Source organism: Macaca mulatta, chromosome 3, assembly GCF_049350105.2.
Source record: "Macaca mulatta isolate MMU2019108-1 chromosome 3, T2T-MMU8v2.0, whole genome shotgun sequence".
Lineage (NCBI taxonomy): Eukaryota > Metazoa > Chordata > Mammalia > Primates > Cercopithecidae > Macaca > Macaca mulatta.
The window spans coordinates 58,049,279-58,067,463 of record NC_133408.1 but is presented as its reverse complement, the minus strand read 5'-3'; the positions used below and the strand labels follow the sequence as shown (position 1 = coordinate 58,067,463).

General features: G+C 43.3%; 1 protein-coding gene across 2 annotated transcripts in view; it reads left to right on the top strand.

The window, feature by feature from the left end:
- Nucleotides 1-18,185, top strand: part of LOC703026 (S-adenosyl-L-methionine-dependent tRNA 4-demethylwyosine synthase TYW1) — a 250,211-nt gene that overhangs the window by 99,470 nt on the left and 132,556 nt on the right. For both annotated transcript variants that reach the window (XM_015133369.3, XM_077996645.1), the window contains exon 12: nucleotides 13,047-13,224. In XM_015133369.3, the coding sequence (XP_014988855.1) occupies nucleotides 13,047-13,224 (178 nt within the window). The remainder of the gene's footprint in view (nucleotides 1-13,046; nucleotides 13,225-18,185) is intronic.

The window sequence follows — 18,185 nt, the reverse complement described above, 5'->3', positions numbered from 1 at the left end:
TCACGAGATCTGATGGTTTTATGAGGGGCTCTTCCCCCTTCGCTCTGCACTTCTCTTTCTTGCTGCCTTGGGAAGAAGGTGCCTTGCTTCCCCTTTGCCTTCTGCTGTGATTGTAAATTTCCTGAGGCCTCCCCAGCCATGCTGAACTGTGAGTCAATTAAACCTCTTTCCTTTATAAATTACCCCATCTTGGGCAGTTCTTTATAGCAGTATGAAAAATGGGCTCATACTTATTTCTCATTCTTATGAGAAATGGAGGAGAGTCATGCAAATAATGGTTCAAGATCAATAGTAATTTGTAAAAGATAATTAGTCAATAGGCCAGGTGCGGTGCCTCATGCCTGTAATCCCAGGACTTTGAGAGGCTGAGGTAGGTGGATCACCTGAGGTCAGGAGTTTGAGAACAGAAATTAGCCAGGCATGGTGGTGTGCGCCTTTTAATCCCAGCTACTTGGGAGGCTGAGGCAGGAGAATCGCTCGAACCCAGGAGGCAGAGGTTGCAGTGAGCTGAGTTCACACATCACTGGACTGCAGCCTGGGTGACAAAGCCAGACTCCATCTCAAAAAAAAAAAAAAATCAATAATTATACTTTTATGCTTTATGAATTTTCTAGGGAAAGTTGACCTGTGCATATTTGTGTATATTTGTGTGTGGACTGACTTTTTTTTGTACATTTACAAAGATGCTAATGATTATTTTAATTTCTCATCTTGATTTTTAGTTTCAAGCATTTTTCGATGGCGGGATGTAGGGGTACAAATTACATTCTCATATTGGATAAAGCAGTGTCTGTTACCAGTGTTTTGGAAAATTAAATGAAACTATTGGTAAAGAACTAGTAAGCCCCACATCTGGAATTTGACTGGCTTTTCCTAACTCATTGTTGGTTTAGTTAATAATTGGTTGTCGATCTTCAAGTAAGCTATATGTCTTTTTAATAAATTTCAAGGCAAAGTCTTATTTTGCTTTGGAGAGTGTGTTAGGGTTCTCCAGCAAAACAGAACCAATGGGTGTGTGTGTGTATGTGTATGTGTATGTGTATGTGTATGTGTATGTGTATGTATGTGTGTGCGTGTGTGAAGGGAGAGACAGAAACAGAGACTGAGATTGAGATTCATTTGTTCATTTTTAGGAGTTGGCTCACGAATTTGTGGAGGCTTGGTGAGTTCAACATTTCATGGGTTGACTGGCAGGTTGGAGACTCAGAGAAGAGTGGGAGTTCAAGTTCAAAGGCATTCTCCTGGCAGAATTCCTTCTTGCTTGGAACAGGTCAATCTTTTTATATTAAAGCCTTCAAGTGATTGGATGAGGTCCATCCACATTATGACGGGCAATCTACTTTACTGAAAGCCCAGCAATTTAAATGTTAATCTCATCCAACAAACACCTCCACAGAAACATCCGGAATAATGGCTGAACAAATATCTGGACGCTGTGACCCAGACAGGTTGACACATAAAATTAACCATCACAGATAGTAATATCAGAAGCAGGAAATGCCAGTACTTTTATTTTTATATGAAGTTGATTTTTGAGTTAGTGCTTAAGGAGCTAATGGGATGATGACTGAGGATGTGTGTTTCCTGGACATCCTGGAGTCTCCTTGAATGAACTGTGTCTTGGGCAGTTTGTGTGAGGAGGAATCAGCCCTGCCCTGAGGAGTAGACACCTTCGTTTCTGTGTGCTGAGATGTCCGTCATACAGAATGACGATCTGAGTTTTGATAGTAATTTTTCTGACAGGAGTGTTTTTGCAAATGCACTTTAAATGGAAATATGTAATGAATAAACCATAAGGTAGACTTTGTTGATGTTAATAAAATGTGTTAGGTGAGTTCTGTGAGCACGTGTTTTTCATCGTCTGCCGGGGCTGTTGAGGGACTTGTCCTGTGCAGAAAGGGGTGTCCAGTAGTGACCTTAGACTTACGTTAATCAGCAAATGGTTTGTCTATGGATTCTTAAGATGCAAGGAAAACAAAAAGAGTTTTAAAATTTAGATTCTCGGCTGGGCTCGGTGGCTCACGCCTGTAATCCCAAGACTTTGGGAGGCTGAGGCGGGCGGATCACGAGATCAGGAGATTGAGACCATCCTGGCTAACACGGTGAAACCCCGTCTCTACTAAAAATACAAAAAAATTAGCCAGGCGTGGTGGCAGGCACCTGTAGTCCCAGCTACTCTGGAGGCTGAGGCAGGAGAATGGTGTGAACCCAGGAGGTGGAGCTTGCAGTGAGCCAAGATCGTGCCACTGCACTCCAGCCTGGGCAACAGAGCGAGACTGTCTCAAAAAAAAAAAAAAAAAATTGAAAAAAAAATTTAGATTCTTTTGAGGGATGATAGGATGCAGGATAGCAGAGAGAAAGACTAGAGCATGTCTATGGATGTGTGAATCCTGAGTAGGCATTAGAATGCATAAGACAGAAGGAATGATCCCCAGAAATTCAACAACTGCCACCAATTTCACTCTTTAAAATGGTATTTATATAGTATCTATTTTACCCTGGTAATTCCTACAAAGGATTTTTTTTTTTTTTCATATCTGAATGGATTGACTTGTTAACATGTTACCATGTCAGCAAAACGTTGGTGTATTTAATCAGCAACAAATTTGCTGGAAGGGTTTTCAGAGTGGAACGGGTTGATATTTGTGCACTGATGCTCTTCAGGTTAGCAAAGCAGTTTTTCTTGAAGCTAGCAGAAAACAGGTGCATGTTTGAAGGTGCGAAGGGTGTAGACAGGTCAGCACATAGGCATAAGAGAGCCTCATTTGTTTTATTTTTATTTTATTTTACTTTATTTATTTACTTGGAGACAGGGTCTCACTCTGTCGCCCAAGCTGGAGTGCAGTGGCACAATCTTGACTCACTGCAGCCTCTGCCTCTTGGGCTCAAGTGGTCCTCCCACCTCAAGTAGCTGGAACTACAGGTGCATGCTACCACGCTTCAGCTAATTTTAAAATTTTTAATAGAGATGGGTTCCACCTAATATTGCCCAGGCTGGTCTTGAACTCCTGGGCTCAAGTAATCCTTCTGGCTGGCCCTCCCAAAGTGCTGGGATTATAGGCATGAGCCACCGTGCCTGGCTCTCATTTGTTTTACATTTTCACAGTGAATGAGAGATCACTTAATTTGCGATTTTTGGGCCCTGGTTTTGTTTAATGCTTTTTTCTGTGTTCCAGGTTAGGTTAAACAAGCCATTGTTTTTGAAAATCCATCTTAATGCTATGATAGTCATAGTAAATCTTGCTGTAAAATTATAATAGCAAAGAAAAAAAAAAACCCTAATTAGTAAAGGGTAAAGTGTATAATTTGTAAGAATCCAGAGCCCTTCTGGAAAACTGGTGGTAGTCTGTAACACTTCAAAGAAAAAAATGTTATGTGATTTCTTTTAAAATGATAACTTTGACAGCATTATAGAAATTTAGTACTTCAGAATATTGATTGTATTTTCGGTTCTCTTGGCAACAAGTAATTTCAACTGAAAAAGACCGTGAAGGGATAGGGTCTTGTTCTGTTGCCCAGGCTGGAATGCAATGGCATGATCATAGCTCACTGCAGCCTCGACCTCCTGGGCTCAAGCAATCCTCCCGTCTCAGCCTCTCAGATAGCTGGGATTACAGGCACATACTACCAAACTCAGCTAATATTTTTAAAAACATTTTTGTAGATATGGGGGTCTCACTATGTTGCCCAGTCTGATCTCGAACTCCTGGGCTCAAGCAATCCTTCAGCCTCAGCCTCCCAAAGTGCTGGGATTATAGGTGTGAACCACTGCACCTGGCCTTAATTTTCATTTTAATAATACTGTATCTATGGGAATACAAATTTCAGGCTTAAACAGAAATGCTTAGGAACAGAATTCTTGTATAAATTGGCAATTATAGGCTATTTTCAAAGGCTTGAAGGCATTTCCTTCGTAGTTCATGATATTCCCGGTATCTCTACTTTGGCCTCTTTTTGGAGGTCCACTCTTAGCTCATTAATTATTTCCCTCACTCTGGCTTGGAGAGTCCTTTGCTTTCTAGTGTGAGTTCCCACCCTATGACAAAGAACACCTGCTGTCTGTCCTGGGTCTGGTTCAATTGTGTGTAAGGTGGAACTGGCTGTGGGGACTGTTGCTTGTTGTCTGAGTTCCCCAACTGGAGCTAAGTGGCCAGTCCTGAGCAGCTTTGGAAGATCATTCCTGATGTTTTCGATGCTTCTCTTTTGTGTTCTTAATTCTGAGGGTAGTCATTGTCTTTTCAGTTATTTCACTGAGTTATAAAAATATCTTTCTTTTCCTGACCGTTATTAGCTTTCCTTTTATATACATACAAAATTAACTTTACATTGATTAAAAGTGGGTCAGAATTTCAGTGCCACTCAGTGTCTATTCAAAATGCTGCCTGCCCCCTTCTAAGTACTACCATGGCAGGGAGAAATAGTTCCCAGAAAATCGGACAGAGGTTTCTTTAGCTCAGTTTTCCACCCGTTCAGCAAACATCAAGTGATTACGCCGTCTTTGTCAGGAACGTCCTCGGTACTAAAGCTGCAAAAGTGAAAAAGACATCATTTATTGCTAGGTGTTTTTATCTATACTTTAAGCTAGAAGCGAAGTACTGCAAGAAATAAAAGATCTCCAACAGATGGTTTTCACAAACTAGGTATGCTAACATACACATCATAAAGAAAATGTAGAGGTGGGGAAGAGAACAACACCTGTTAATCGTTTTCTGAAACTTATTTATGAGAAACCTCAAGTGGAGTATCTGTATCAGACAGGTATTATTTATGACTTTTAGTCAGGACGGGTCATTGGGAAGATTTTTGGCCAGGAACTGCATTGTTATGAGAAGAAAGAAGAGAATGTTTTATTTCTGATTGGTCCAAACTTAAGAAATAGGAAGATACCGAGCATTACATTGTGTTTGTGTGTTATTTGGTTTATCGCTATGACATTAGGATGAAAATTTTTAGAATCTTAAGTTCTGGCTTTGTCATCTTTCAGTGAGATGAAGTACGTTTGTTAGTTAATCTGCTGACTGTAATTGTGATTATCCAAGATCAGGAAGCTGTTCAGAAAAAGAAAAATGTCAGAAAACTTGCTTAACCAAAAAAACCAAATAACTAGAATAACAAAGCAGAGTTTAGTTGTGAAAGGGTTAAGATTTGGGCACCATGAAGAGAACAGATCGTGTGTATGTGCATGTGCATGCGTGTGCATGCGTGCGTGTGTGTGTGTGTATGAGTGTGAGATAATGGGAAACAGCACTATAGATTTGCTGTTAAAATGTCCTGTGTCTCATGTGGACTGTTTCTTTCTTCTCCAGGAACCCTTTCCATTAGAAATTTAGAGGCTGTTATCAGAGAAATGCAAATCAAAACCGCAATGTGATACCGTCTCACACCAGTTAGAATGACGATCATTAAAAAGTCAGTAAACAACAGGTGCTGGAGAGGATGTGGAGAAATAGGAACACTTTTACACTGTTGGTGGGAGTGTAAACTAGTTCAACCATTGTGGAAGACAGTGTAGCAATTCCTCAAGGATCTAGTACTAGAAATACCATTTGACCCAGCCATCCCATTACTGGGTATATACCCAAAGGATTATAAATCATGCTGGTATAAAGACACATGCACACGTATGTTTATTGCGGCACTATTCACAATAGCAAAGACTTGGAATCAACCCACATGTCCATCAATGATAGACTGGATTAAGAAAATGTGGCACATATACACCATGGAATACTATGCAGCCATAAAAAAGGATGAATTCATGTCCTTTGTAGGGACATAGATGAAGCTGGAAACCGTCATTCTGAGCAAACTATTGCAAGAACAGAAAACCAAACACCGCATGTTCTCAGTCATAGGTGGGAATTGAACAACGACAACACTTGGACACAGGGTGGGAAACATCACACACCAGGGCCTGTCGTGGGGTCGGGGGTGGGGGGAGGGATAGCATTAAAAGATATACCTAATGTAAATGACGTGTTAATGGGTGCAGCACACCAACATGGCACATGTATACGTATGTAACAAACCTGCACGTTGTACACATGTACCCTAGAACTTAAAGTATAATTAAAAAAAAATAAAAAAAGAATTTAGAGGCTGTTTCAATTTCTGTCATATTTCCTTGAAGACAGAGGCTGTTTCAATTTCTGTCATATTTCCTTGAAGACAGTGCAAGAAGACATGAAATGGAGTCCTTGAGGCCTTGTTTTTGGGAGGACCAGTATAACAGCCTCTGGCAGAGAGCAAGAAATAGAAACATGCTCTTATGAAGGAGAGAACCAGTGTTTTACATATGCTTCTCCATCCCTTACTTGTGAGAGAATCAGGATAACTTGAACATCTAAGAATCCATTACTTTAAAAAGTTTATCATCAATAATTCTTTTGTCTTGTATTTTGTTTGTTTTTGTGATTGTCGAAATGGGGGAATATGATTATGATATTTTTATTTGTAGTTTTCTGGAAAGGATGGCATTGGTGTCTCTGCTTCTAGGTTTCCTCCTGTCCTCCCTGGCTGCTCTGTGGTAGTGCCCTTTGTCGATCCCTCTTCCTCTCCCCAGAACTGTGAGTGTCGTAGGACTCAGTCCATGGCCCTCCTCCCTGTTCTGTTATCCCCAAGGCTTGCTTTGTCTGAGTGGATGGCAGCCATGTTGCTCGGGCCGAACATTTTGTAGAAATCATTGAGCCCTCTCACTCTCTCATACCCTACATCCAGTCCATTTGAAAATCCCTCTTGACGATACCTTCAAAGTCGAGTCAGCTGATTGACTTTGCCACCTCCACTATCGTGCCACCTTTACCGTCACCACCTTGGTCCAAGCCACCATTTCCTTTTTGTATTATATTACAGTCTGTTGGCAGATTATCCTCGCTCCTTGCCCCTCTGTTCTCAGTGGAGAACCTGATGTGATCTACTTAAAACAAAAATTAGTTTATGCCACCTTTTTCTCAAAATCCTGCATTGGCTACCCATGTGACTCAGGTTCCCTAGACATAATCAGGCAGGCTCCCACCTTGGCGTCTTTCCTCTGACTATAATGTTCTCTTCTCTTCCCTCTTTGCACTCTTGGCCCACTCCCTCACCTCCTCCAACTACACTCCCCTTTTCAGCAAGACTTATCCTGACCAGTCTGATTGACAGGGCACCTGCCTCTTTTTCTTCTTGGCACCCCACATCTTCATTGCCCTGCTCTTTCTTTTCTTTTATCACCTTTTTTTTTTTTTTTTTTTTTTTGGAAACAGAATCTGGCGGCTGGAGTACAATGGTGAGATCTTGGCTCACTACAACCTCCGCCTCCTGGGTTCGAGTGATTTTCCTGGCCCAGCCACCCGAGTAGCTGGAATTACAGGCACCTGCCACCACGCCCGGCTAATTTTTTTATATTTTTAGTAGAGAGGGAGTTTCACCACATTGGTCAGGCTGGTCTCGAACCCCTGACCTCATGATCCGCCCACCTCAGCCTCCCAAAGTGCTGGGATTACAGGCGTGAGCCACCACGTCCGGCCGAAAACTTCATCTTTACCAAAAATTAAAAAAAAAGAAGCCGAGTGTGGTGGCACATGCCTGTGGTCCCAGCAACTAAGGAGGCGGAGGTGGGAGGATCACCTGAACCCAGGAGATTGAGGCTGCAGTCAGCTTGATAACATCACTGCACTCCAGCCTGAGCGACAGAGGGAGACCCTGTCCAAAGAAAAATAATAATAATTGAATTTATTTTTCAGTTCACAAAATGAAAACATTTGTAGCCAGCACGTTTTGAATGATTATGTGCTGGGCCTGGCACCCCATTAAGTATTTCATGTAGCTTATTTCATTTAATTGTTTTTTTTTTTTTTTTTTTTTTTTGAGACGGAGTCTCGCTCTGTTGCCCAGGCTGGAGTGCAGTGGCCGAATCTCAGCTCACTGCAAGCTCCACCTCCCGGGTTTACACTATTCTCCTGCCTCAGCCTCCTGAGTAGCTGGGACCACAGGTGCCCGCCACCTCGCCCGGCTAGGTTTTTTTTTTTTTTGTATTTTTTTAGTAGAGACGGGGTTTCACCGTGTTAGCCAGGATGATCTCGATCTCCTGACCTCGTGATCCGCCCACCTCGGCCTCCCAAAGTGCTGGGATTACAGGCTTGAGCCACTGCACCCGACCTGTTTCATTTAATTGTTATAATAGCTGTATGTGTATGTGTAAAATCTCCATTTTAAAGATTAGGGAATGGGCTTGGAGAGGGTGAGAGAGGTTTGACCAAGGATATAAAACTAGCTTCACGGTAGAGCTCGAGTGTGAACCCAGTGCATCTGAATCCCAGGGGCCAGGGCCTAACCGATACTCCTTTCACTTTCTGAGTTTTAGGTTGGTTTTGGAGTTCAGGTTCAACCTGCCTTTCTACTCATCTTCTCATGGAGGGGGGATTATAGTTAATGATACGCTTTTTCCAAAAGCAAATGTTATGCTTAATGCTGAGTTGTCTTGGCAACATAGAATGAGCTTAAGGATCAAATTTTATTTAAAAACCTTGTTTTACTTGAGTTAAGATCTTAGATTTCAATAACCTAAAAAATTATTCATCCATCCAAAAATACTGACATGAAATACATTCTTACAGTTGCAGTTAGACAGTCATAAAAGAAGGCATCACCTGTCATGCTTAGATTGTTTTCATTTTGGTCTGTAGTCTGTTGCTTTGATCTCTTGGGTATTTACTTGCACTTTCTCTTTTATTTTATTTATTATTTTGTATTAGGGGTACATGTGCATGTTCTTTACATCAGTGTATTGTGTACCATGGGAATTGGGCTTCTTGCATACCCATTACTCAAATAGTGAACATTGTACCTGTTGGGCAATTTTTCAACTCTCACCCTGTCCCATCCTGTTTTGGAGTCTCTAGTGTCTATTATTTCCATCTTTAGGTCCATGTGTACCCATTGGTTAGCTCCCACTTAAAAGTGGCAACGTGTGATATTTGATGTTCTGTTTTTTTAGTTCACCTAGGATGATGGCCTCCAGCTTCATCCATGTTCCTGTAAAGGACATGATTTTGTTCATTTTTGTGGCTGTATAGTATTCCAGGGTGTATATGTACCATATTTTCTTTATCCAGTCAACCATTGATGGACACTTAGGTTGGTTTCATGACTTTCAGCTATTGTGAATAGTGCTGCGATCAACATACGAGTGGGTACAGGTGTTTTTTTAATATAATGATTCCTTTTCCTTTGGATAGATACCTGGTAATGGGATTGCCGGGTTGAATGGTAGTTCTATTTTTAGTTCTTTGAGAAATCTCTCCAAAGAGGTTGACCTAATTTACATCCCCACCAACAGTGTGTAAGCGTTCCCTTTTCTCTGTGTCCACGCCAATATGTGTTGTTTTACTTTTTAGTAATAGCCATTCTGATTAGTATAAGATGATATCCCATTGTAATTGTAATTTTGCATTTCTCTGCAAATGATTATTAGTGATGTTGAGTGTGTTTTTCACATTACTTACACTTTCTTATTTCTAAGGTATGGGAGAAAGAAAGAATGTGTGTGTGTGTGTGTGTGTGTCAAGCACACCTGACACCAATACCTTAACTTAAACATACCTGGAGAATGACTGTATGTTCTAAGAAGAGTATGTGTTCTGAGCTCTGAACTAGGAGATCCAGGAGTGGCCAACCTGGGGATTCATTCTCTTTGTTTTTTTCTGTGAAGGTTTTATTTGGGCAACAGAATGAGAGAACCTCATTTTCTATCTATGAGGAACATCTGAACCCCTAGCCCTTCCTGTGGAATGCAGGTCATGCAGGGGATCAAAGCCCTTTGTTTTGGGTTACATAAAGTGGTGCCTGGTGGGGATTGCTAGTGGGGCCAGGGGGTACTAAGTGAAATGCTGTGTAAACTACATGATTTTTTTTTTTTTTCAGACAGGGTCTTGCTCTGTCGCCTAGGCTAGAGTGCAGTGGTGCAATCTCGGCTCACTGCAACCTCTACCTCCCGGGTTCAAGCGATTCTTCTGCCTCAGTGTCCTGAGTAGCTGGGACTACAGGCGTGCATCATCATGCCTGGCTAATTTTTATGTTTTTAGTAGAGATGGGGTTTTGCCATGTTGGCCAAGCTGGTCTTGAACTCCTGACCTCAAGTGATCCACTGGCCTCGGCCTCCCAAAGTGCTAGGATTACAGGCATGAGCTGCCATGCCCAGCCAAACTGCATGCTTTTTTACAAGCAATTGTGGTTCTCCTGCCCAGCCCACTGCCACTGGACTGCCCTGTTTGTGAGTCCTTTCAATAAACCCTACGTCTTGGCCGGGTGTGGTGGCTCACGCCTGTAATCCCAGCACTTTGGGAGGCTGAGGTGGGTGGATCACGAGGTCAAGAGTTTGAGACCAGTCTGGCCAACATAGTGAAACCTCGTCTCTACGAAAAAAAAAAAAGAAAATTAGCCGGGCTTGACGGTGTGCACCTGTAATCCCAGCTACTGGGGATGCTGAGGCAGGAAAATCGCTTGAACCCGGGAGGCAGAGGTTGCAGTGAGCTGAGATTGCGCCATCGCACTCTTGCCTGGGCAACAGTGTGAGACTCTGTCTCAACAACAATAACAACAACAGCCCCTATGTCTTGTTCACTGGCTCTGAATCTCTTTGCCGGCCCCTCGCAGGTGGTGCTATCCCTAGTGAAGTCAATCAGGGCCTGGCGGAATGGTAAAATAAAATCACTTTCAGAAAACTATGGCACAACTGAGCAGTGAAATTTAACTTTATTTCGCCCACGTTCTTTGTTATTGTTGTTAAGGTGACAGTGACTGGGATCGAATCAGTTTCATAAACCAGGATAAAGGTGGTAATAGCAAATCCTTAATGAACGTTTCTTGTGTGCCAGACACTCCGCTAAGGCCTTTACGTGCATTATCTCATTTAATCCCAACAAAAATTCTTCAAGGTACTTACTGTTTGCTGCTAAGAAAGTTATATTTCAAAGATGGTCAATGAGAGTCAGAGAAGACACATGAACATGCTTCTCCCCCAGGCCCAGGCTCCATGAGGAATCCTTATCCTGCAGAGAGAATATATTCTTCAAAAGGAACCTAGAAATAATTGATTTAGAACTATCAGGAGTCAAGGAGATACATATTTTTTCTTTGTTTTTTTCAACTCTTAAGTTCAGGGGTACAAGTGCAGGTTTGTTCTGTAGGTAAACTTGTGTCATGGGGGTTTGCTGTACAGATTATTTCATCACCCAGGTATTAAGCCTAGTACCCATTAGTTATTTTTCCTGATCCTCTCCCTCCTCCCACCCTCCATCCTCTGATAGGCCCCAGTGTGTGTCATTCCCCTCTATGTGTCCATGTGTTCTTAGGATATGTATTTTTGCCTATTTACACAAGTCTTTCACGTTCTCTGTTAGACTGAAGGACTTTTAGGACAGCGTATCTTTTAATGCCTTCTACATTGAGTCAAGAGTAGTACCTGTCAAACCAAGCTGCATGCTGGAATCACACGGAGAGCCCTTTAGAAATCCTGATGCCCGAGGCCCCTCCCCAAAGACTGTGATTTAATGTGTTTGGGATACGGCCTGGACATTGGGATTCTTAAACGTTTTTTGGGTAATTCCAGTGTCCAACTAGAATGAGTAGTGTATGCCAGTGGCTACCTAACTTGTCTGCACATTGGAATAACCTGGGGCGCTTCGGAAACTATGAATTGCCTACACCCCTCTGCCAGAGATTGGCGTTCAGTTGATCTGACCTGTAGCCTGGATTGTGGGAATTTTAAGATTCCAAGGTGATTTCTAACGTGCAGACAGGTTTGGGGCCCTCTGGTTTCATGCAGTGGCTTTTAGCCTTGGCTATACGTAACAATCATCTGAGAAGCTTTAACAAAACTCATTGCCCAGGCTTGCACCCACTCTGATGAAACAGACTCTTTGGAGGTGGACCTAGGTGGCAGTATTTTTTTTTTTTTGAGACGGAGTCTCACTCTGTTGCCCAGGCTGGAGTGCAGTGACACCATCTCCTCTCACTGCAGCCTCTGCCTCCTGGGTTTAAGAGATTCTCCTGTCTCAGCCTCTCGAGTGGCTGGGATTACAGGTGCCCGCCACCACGCCCAGCTAATTTTTGCATTTTTAGTAGACAGGGTTTCACCATGTTGCCAGGGTGGTCTCGAACTCCTGACTTCAAGTGATCCACCCACCTTGGCCTCCCAAAGTGCTGGCATTACAGGTGTGAGCCACTGCACCCGGCCTATTTTTGTTTTTTGAGACAGGGCCTTGCTCTGTCATCCAGGCTGGAGTGTAGTGGCACGATTGTGGTTCACTGCAGCCTCAATCTCCCAGATTCAAGGGATCCTCCCACCTCAGCCTCACAAGTAGTTGGGACCAAAGGTGTGTGCCACCACGCCCAGCTACTTTTTTTTTTTTTTTAATTTTTAGTAGAGACAAGGTCTCACTATATTGCCCAGGCTAGTTTTGAACTCCTGGGCTCAAGCAATTCTCCTGCCTTGGCCTCCCAAAATGCTGGGATTACAAGTGTGAGCTACCGCACCTGGCCTGTGGCAGTATTTTTTGAAGCTCATCAGGTGATTCCAGTATGAAATCTGAAGTATTCCAGTATGAAGCCAAAGATAAGAATGATTAGGTCTCTTCTTTTTCTCTCCTATACAGTTTTGGATCAACTACATTTACTTTCCCAGCTTGAGGAATGATTGGTCTAGAAGAGGCTTATTCTTATGCAGATATACTGAGTTCATTTTCTTAGATCAACATGAGAGAATACAAAGCTAAGCAAATTATGCAAAGGGACTTATTCTGCATCCCAAATAATTAGCTAACAAAGCTAGTTTTGCCTGCTTATATTGATGTAGTTTAACTGGTACCAAAACTAAGAACGAGGTTACTGACTGATTTTTCTGATTTAGTAATTCTAGTCCCACCCTGTCCTTTGGCCTTTGTTTTGTATTCTTTGGTATCAAAAATGAATTTGCTCTATAAAATCAAAGCATCATTAAGAAAAATGTAAGTCACATCCTGTATCTGTGCGCTATGTAGCTGAGTCCTTCTCACTGTATTCTGCAGGAGTACCGGGCGTCAAAGCAGAGCGCTTTGAAGAAGGAATGACGGTAAAGCACTGTGCATTGTCCCTCGTGGGAGAACCAATAATGTACCCAGAGATCAACAGGTTTTTGAAGCTGCTCCACCAGTGTAAAATCTCCAGCTTCCTGGTCACAAATGCACAATTTCCTGCGGAAATCAGGTGAGTTCTCCAGCCTATCGGAGAGATGCTGCGTGAATCTATGTTTCACTGCAAAGTAAAACTAATAGGCATTAATGCAATCAAATAGGATTTATTGATTACTTACAACATACAAATGTCGGGCTTTGGGAGGTAAAGATGGTCCTGCTTTTCAAAATCTGTTCTACTAGGGACAAACATTAGTAAAAAGACTAGAGGCACAGATACGTCGCTAGGGGAATTCAAAAGAGAATGAATTTTTTTTTTTCCAAATGGGAGAGGCAGGGTAAAACTTTCCAGAGAAGCTGTCATTTAATTGTTTTTTTTTTTGAGTCGGAGTCTCACTCTGTCTCCCAGGCTGGAGTGCAGTGGCGCGATCATGGCTCACTGCCACCTCCGCCTCCCAGGTTCAGGTGATTCTCCTGTCTCAGCCTCCTGAGTAGCTGGGTCTACAGGCGCCTGGCACCATGCCCAGCTAATTTTTTATTTTTTATTTATTTATTTTTTTAATAGTGATGGGCTTTCACCATGTTGGCCAAACTGTTCTCGAACTCCTGACCTCAAGTGATCCTCCTGCCTCAGCCTCCCAGAGTGCTGGGATTAGAGGTGTGAGCCACTGCGCCTGGCCTAATTTTTATCTTTATGTCTGGGAATAGTACTTGAGAAGGTAGGAAACTATATTGTTGTTAAAAAGGAACTTCCTGAGAAAGACATGGAGTTGTGGTATTTGTGATAACCATTATGTAAGTGTAGTTTATTTAGACCACAGAGTGTGCGAGAGGGGCAGGTGGAAGTCAAGTTGGGAAAGTTGGGATTAGATGGTCTAGGACTTCAAATGTGGTCCTTTCGAACGATCTTGCTTCTTGCAGAGCAGTCTACTGGTGTGGTATACAATGGGGGAGACAAGAAGCAGCAGGAACCTAGATAGGAGATTATGATGTTTGCTTAGGTCAAAGTTATAAGGGTGGAAGCAAGTCAGTGGGAATGAGGGAGTCTTAAAAAAGATGCTGTTAAGCCGGGTGTGGTGGCTCATGCCTGTAATTCCAGCACTTTGGGAGACTGAGGCGGGTGGATCACCTGAGGTTGAGGTTCAAGACCAGCCTGACCAACATGGAGAAACCCCATCTCTACTAAAAATACAAAATTAGCTGGGCATGATGGTGCATACCTGTAATCCCAGCTACTCGGGAGGCTGAGGCAGGAGAATCGCTTGAACCTAGGAGGCGGAGGTTTCAGTGAGCCGAGATTGCACCATTGCACTCCAGCCTGGGCAACAAGAGCGAAACTCCGACTCAAAAAAAAAAAAGATGCTGTTGAACGATTGCTAGGTACGATTGGCAAACTGCTTGTTTGGCTCTGAGAGGCTAGTGGAGAAGAGGACTAGGTAATTACACTGAGGGTTCCAGCCGTGTTGATTGCTAGGATTATGAGGCCCCATAACAGCAGAGGGCTCTTGTAAGGAAGGGTCAGGTTCAGGTGGTAGGATGATGAGGTTGGGTTGGACAACTTAAAGGGAGGGCTCTCCTGATAGGGATGTGTTGGAACCGAACTGTCGATTCCCTCCTGGGCAGGGGTCGCCGCGAAGGATCACCGACACGAGATTCACAGCAGAGAGTTATTTATTACTAGCGCGCTAGGGTCCCAAGCTCTAAGTTGGCCCTGGGACCCCGAGTGCTTGTTACAGGTTGTTTATATAGGCAAACACAAGTTCAAACACAGCTTAGGGCGCGAAATTCAAACAAAGCTTTAGGCGCGTGGTAATTGGGTCTGAGCAAGGTATCTTGTTCTGATTGGTTGGGGTGGGACCTTAGGAGGTTCTTTCCTGGAATTGCTGATTCTGGGAACATCGGGGACATTGAGTCAGGGTGGGACCCCATGAGGTTATCAGGGTGGGACCTCATGAGGCTATCAGGGTGGGGCCCCATGAGGTTATCAGGGTGGGACCCCATGAGGCTATTTCCCGGAATTGTCTTTCTGTTTGGGTTCTGGGAACATCGGGGGGCTATCCGTGGCCATCTGGGGTTTAAGTTTCATGATGGCCAAGCTTTCTAAATTTTATGAGGCTTAGGAATTATGAGGCCTAGTTTCAGATGGTCAAAGGCATCTCCTGGGGCCTCTGGGGAAATGACCTGTTTTTGTGTCATACTGGGACTAGGCACATGCTGTAGCACCAAAAGTATTATTCAGTTTTACTCGTCTGTTATTTATTGGTGTTTTCCCCCATTAGACTGCAAGTTCCTTGAGGTCAAGACCTCTGCTTATGTATCTTGGTGCCATTTTTTGCCTGGTGCACTGTAGGTGCTCAGTACGTGGGTAGTGAAATATTGGGGAAACAGGAAAAAAAAAACCATCTTTTTGAATTCAAGTTTGTTTCCTAAACACTGGCCAATAAAGTAAGGTTGTAAGAATTAAAGAAAGAAGAGAGAAACACGAAGGGCGGCTTAACAGTTAACAGGTTTATTTTGAACCTGGGAGGGACTTCTCACTGAGCTAGGTCAGAAGCCACACTGTTACAGACTAAGAGTTTTGAAGGATTCAGGGTGCGAGAGTTTATCAGAGGCCTGGACTGCTTCTGTGCCTCTTTGTTGTGCTTATCTGGGAGGGAGAGGTGTGTGTCTGTTCCCATACCTCTTTCTGCAGCTGCAGGCATACCCTCGAGTCAGCTTTTAGCTTCCCTACCTTACTGCACCTGAAGGGAAAGGAACGTGCTTATTAAGGCCCACTCTTTTACTGGGGCCCATTGTATGAGGGTGAAGTTTGGCAGTTACCCAAGAGACTTTCCCCCCACCTCCCTCTGTGCCCCAGGGATCTTATCTGTTTTTACTGTCTGCTGTTTCTGGCTGCTTCTAGTTGGAAGTGATTTCCTTGAAATGCCTGAAGCTAGAAAGGGAGCTGGAACTTAAAGTGGGAGGGTTTGTCTGATATGAGTGCTCCTGCTCTGTCAAAGATGTGACAAAAAGGTGAAAATATTTGCCAAAAATGAAGACCATGGTTATTTCTAGAAAGATTGATCACATACACTCACACACACACAGTCAGCTTGAAATATTTATTTATTTATTTTTGAGACAAAGTCTAGCTTTGTCGCCCAGGCTGGAGTGCAGAGGCACAATCTTGGCTCACTGCAACCTCTGCCTCCCAGGTTCAAGCGATTCTCCTGCCTCAGTCATCTCAGTAGCTGGGACTACCGGCGCGTGCTACCTCACCAGCTAAGAGACGGGGTTTCACCATGTTGGTCAGGCTGGTCTCAAACTCCTGACCTCAAGTGATACACCCACCTCGGCCTCCCAAAATGCTGGGATTACAGGTGTGAACCACCAAACCTAGCCTGAAATGTAATGTCATAGGAAATCGAAGAGTTGATTAAAATTATTAGCTACCAGGCAATAATATGAAAATCAGTGTATTATCATAAAGATAGCTATTACTTTTTGAAGCTGTATAAAAAGGTGAAGTTAAAAAGTTTTTAAGAAGTCAATGTGTCTATTTTACATAGGGTTGCTGTTTCTGTTTTTAAACTTTAGTTGGGTTTTAAATCCCTGAATTTTCACATGGCTCATGCGGGGGACATTGGGATAGAGTGATGTTTGGGGTATATGCATAAAAAAAGGGAGTCTGTCTTAAATTAAAGGCATACATCCCTCAAAAAGAATGGAATCTGTTAGTGGTAGGATGTAGTACTTTTTTGCAAAATGATAACCAGAGAAAATTCATTGTTTGATCATGAATGGAATTGTCTGTGAATGCCATCATGGATTGAGGAAAATTATAGAGTATGATATAAGATATTTACCCGAAAACATCCAGCAAAATGTTGGGCACATTTGGTAGATGTTGTTGAGTCTCTCTTTCCCTCTCTTGCTGGTGAGTCTTCTCAGGCCTGCAGAGGGATCATGGAATGCCACAAGATGTTCATACTAGCCTCGATTGCCATCTTCAACAAACAAAAGAGATAGGACGGCATATGATTCCAAAGAAATATTTCATCATTTACTAAACCTGACTGGCAAATGAGGAGGGAGACAAAAAGGAAGAAGTGAGGTGGCAGGATTGGGGTAATAGGAAGAGTAGCAGACTTCTCCGATCCTGAAAATGAGAGTTTAAAAAGTGGATGGGTTTACTCTATCAGGAATCATCAAGAAAGAAAGAACGAATGCTTAGGAAATAGAGGTTGCGCTTTTGGATTTTTTTTTTTTTTTGAAATGGAGTCTCGTTGTGTTGCCCAGGTTAGAGTGCAGTGGCACGATCTCGGCTCACTGCAAGCTCTGCTTCCAGGGTTCAAGTGATTCTCTTGCCTCAGCCTCCCAAGTAGCTGGGACTACAGGCACCCGCTACCATGCCCAGCTAATTTTTTGTATTTTTAGTAGAGACGGGGGTTTCACTGTGTTAGCCAGGATGGTCTCGATCTCCTGACCTCGTGATCTGCCTGCCTCAGCCTCCCAAAGTGCTGGAATTACAGGTGTGAGCCACTGCGCACAGTCACGCTTTTGGATTTTTTCTTTTTTTTTTTTTTTTTGAGACAGAGTCTCGCTCTGTCGCCCAGGCTGGAGTGCAGTGGCCGGATCTCAGCTCACTGCAAGCTCCGCCTCCCGGGTTTACGCCATTCTCCTGGCTCAGCCTCCCGAGTAGCTGGGACTACAGGTGCCCACCACCTCGCTCGGCTAGTTTTTTGTATTTTTTAATAGAGACGGGGTTTCACTGGGTTAGCCAGGATGGTCTCGATCTCCTGACCTCGTGATCCGCCCGTCTCGGCCTCCCAAAGTGCTGGGATTACAGGCTTGAGCCACCGCGCCTGGCCTACACTTTTGGATTTTTAAAGCATCCTTGAAGCTCCTATTACGAAGGGTGCTGTGCTTCAGGGAGCAGGCATGCAAACTGTGTTGCATCTTTTAGGGTATGTCCTTCCCTGACATAATAGGGAATATGCAGAAAGTAGCCATTCTAGATTCAGATCTCAAAAAGTGGGCATATCTTTGTTATCC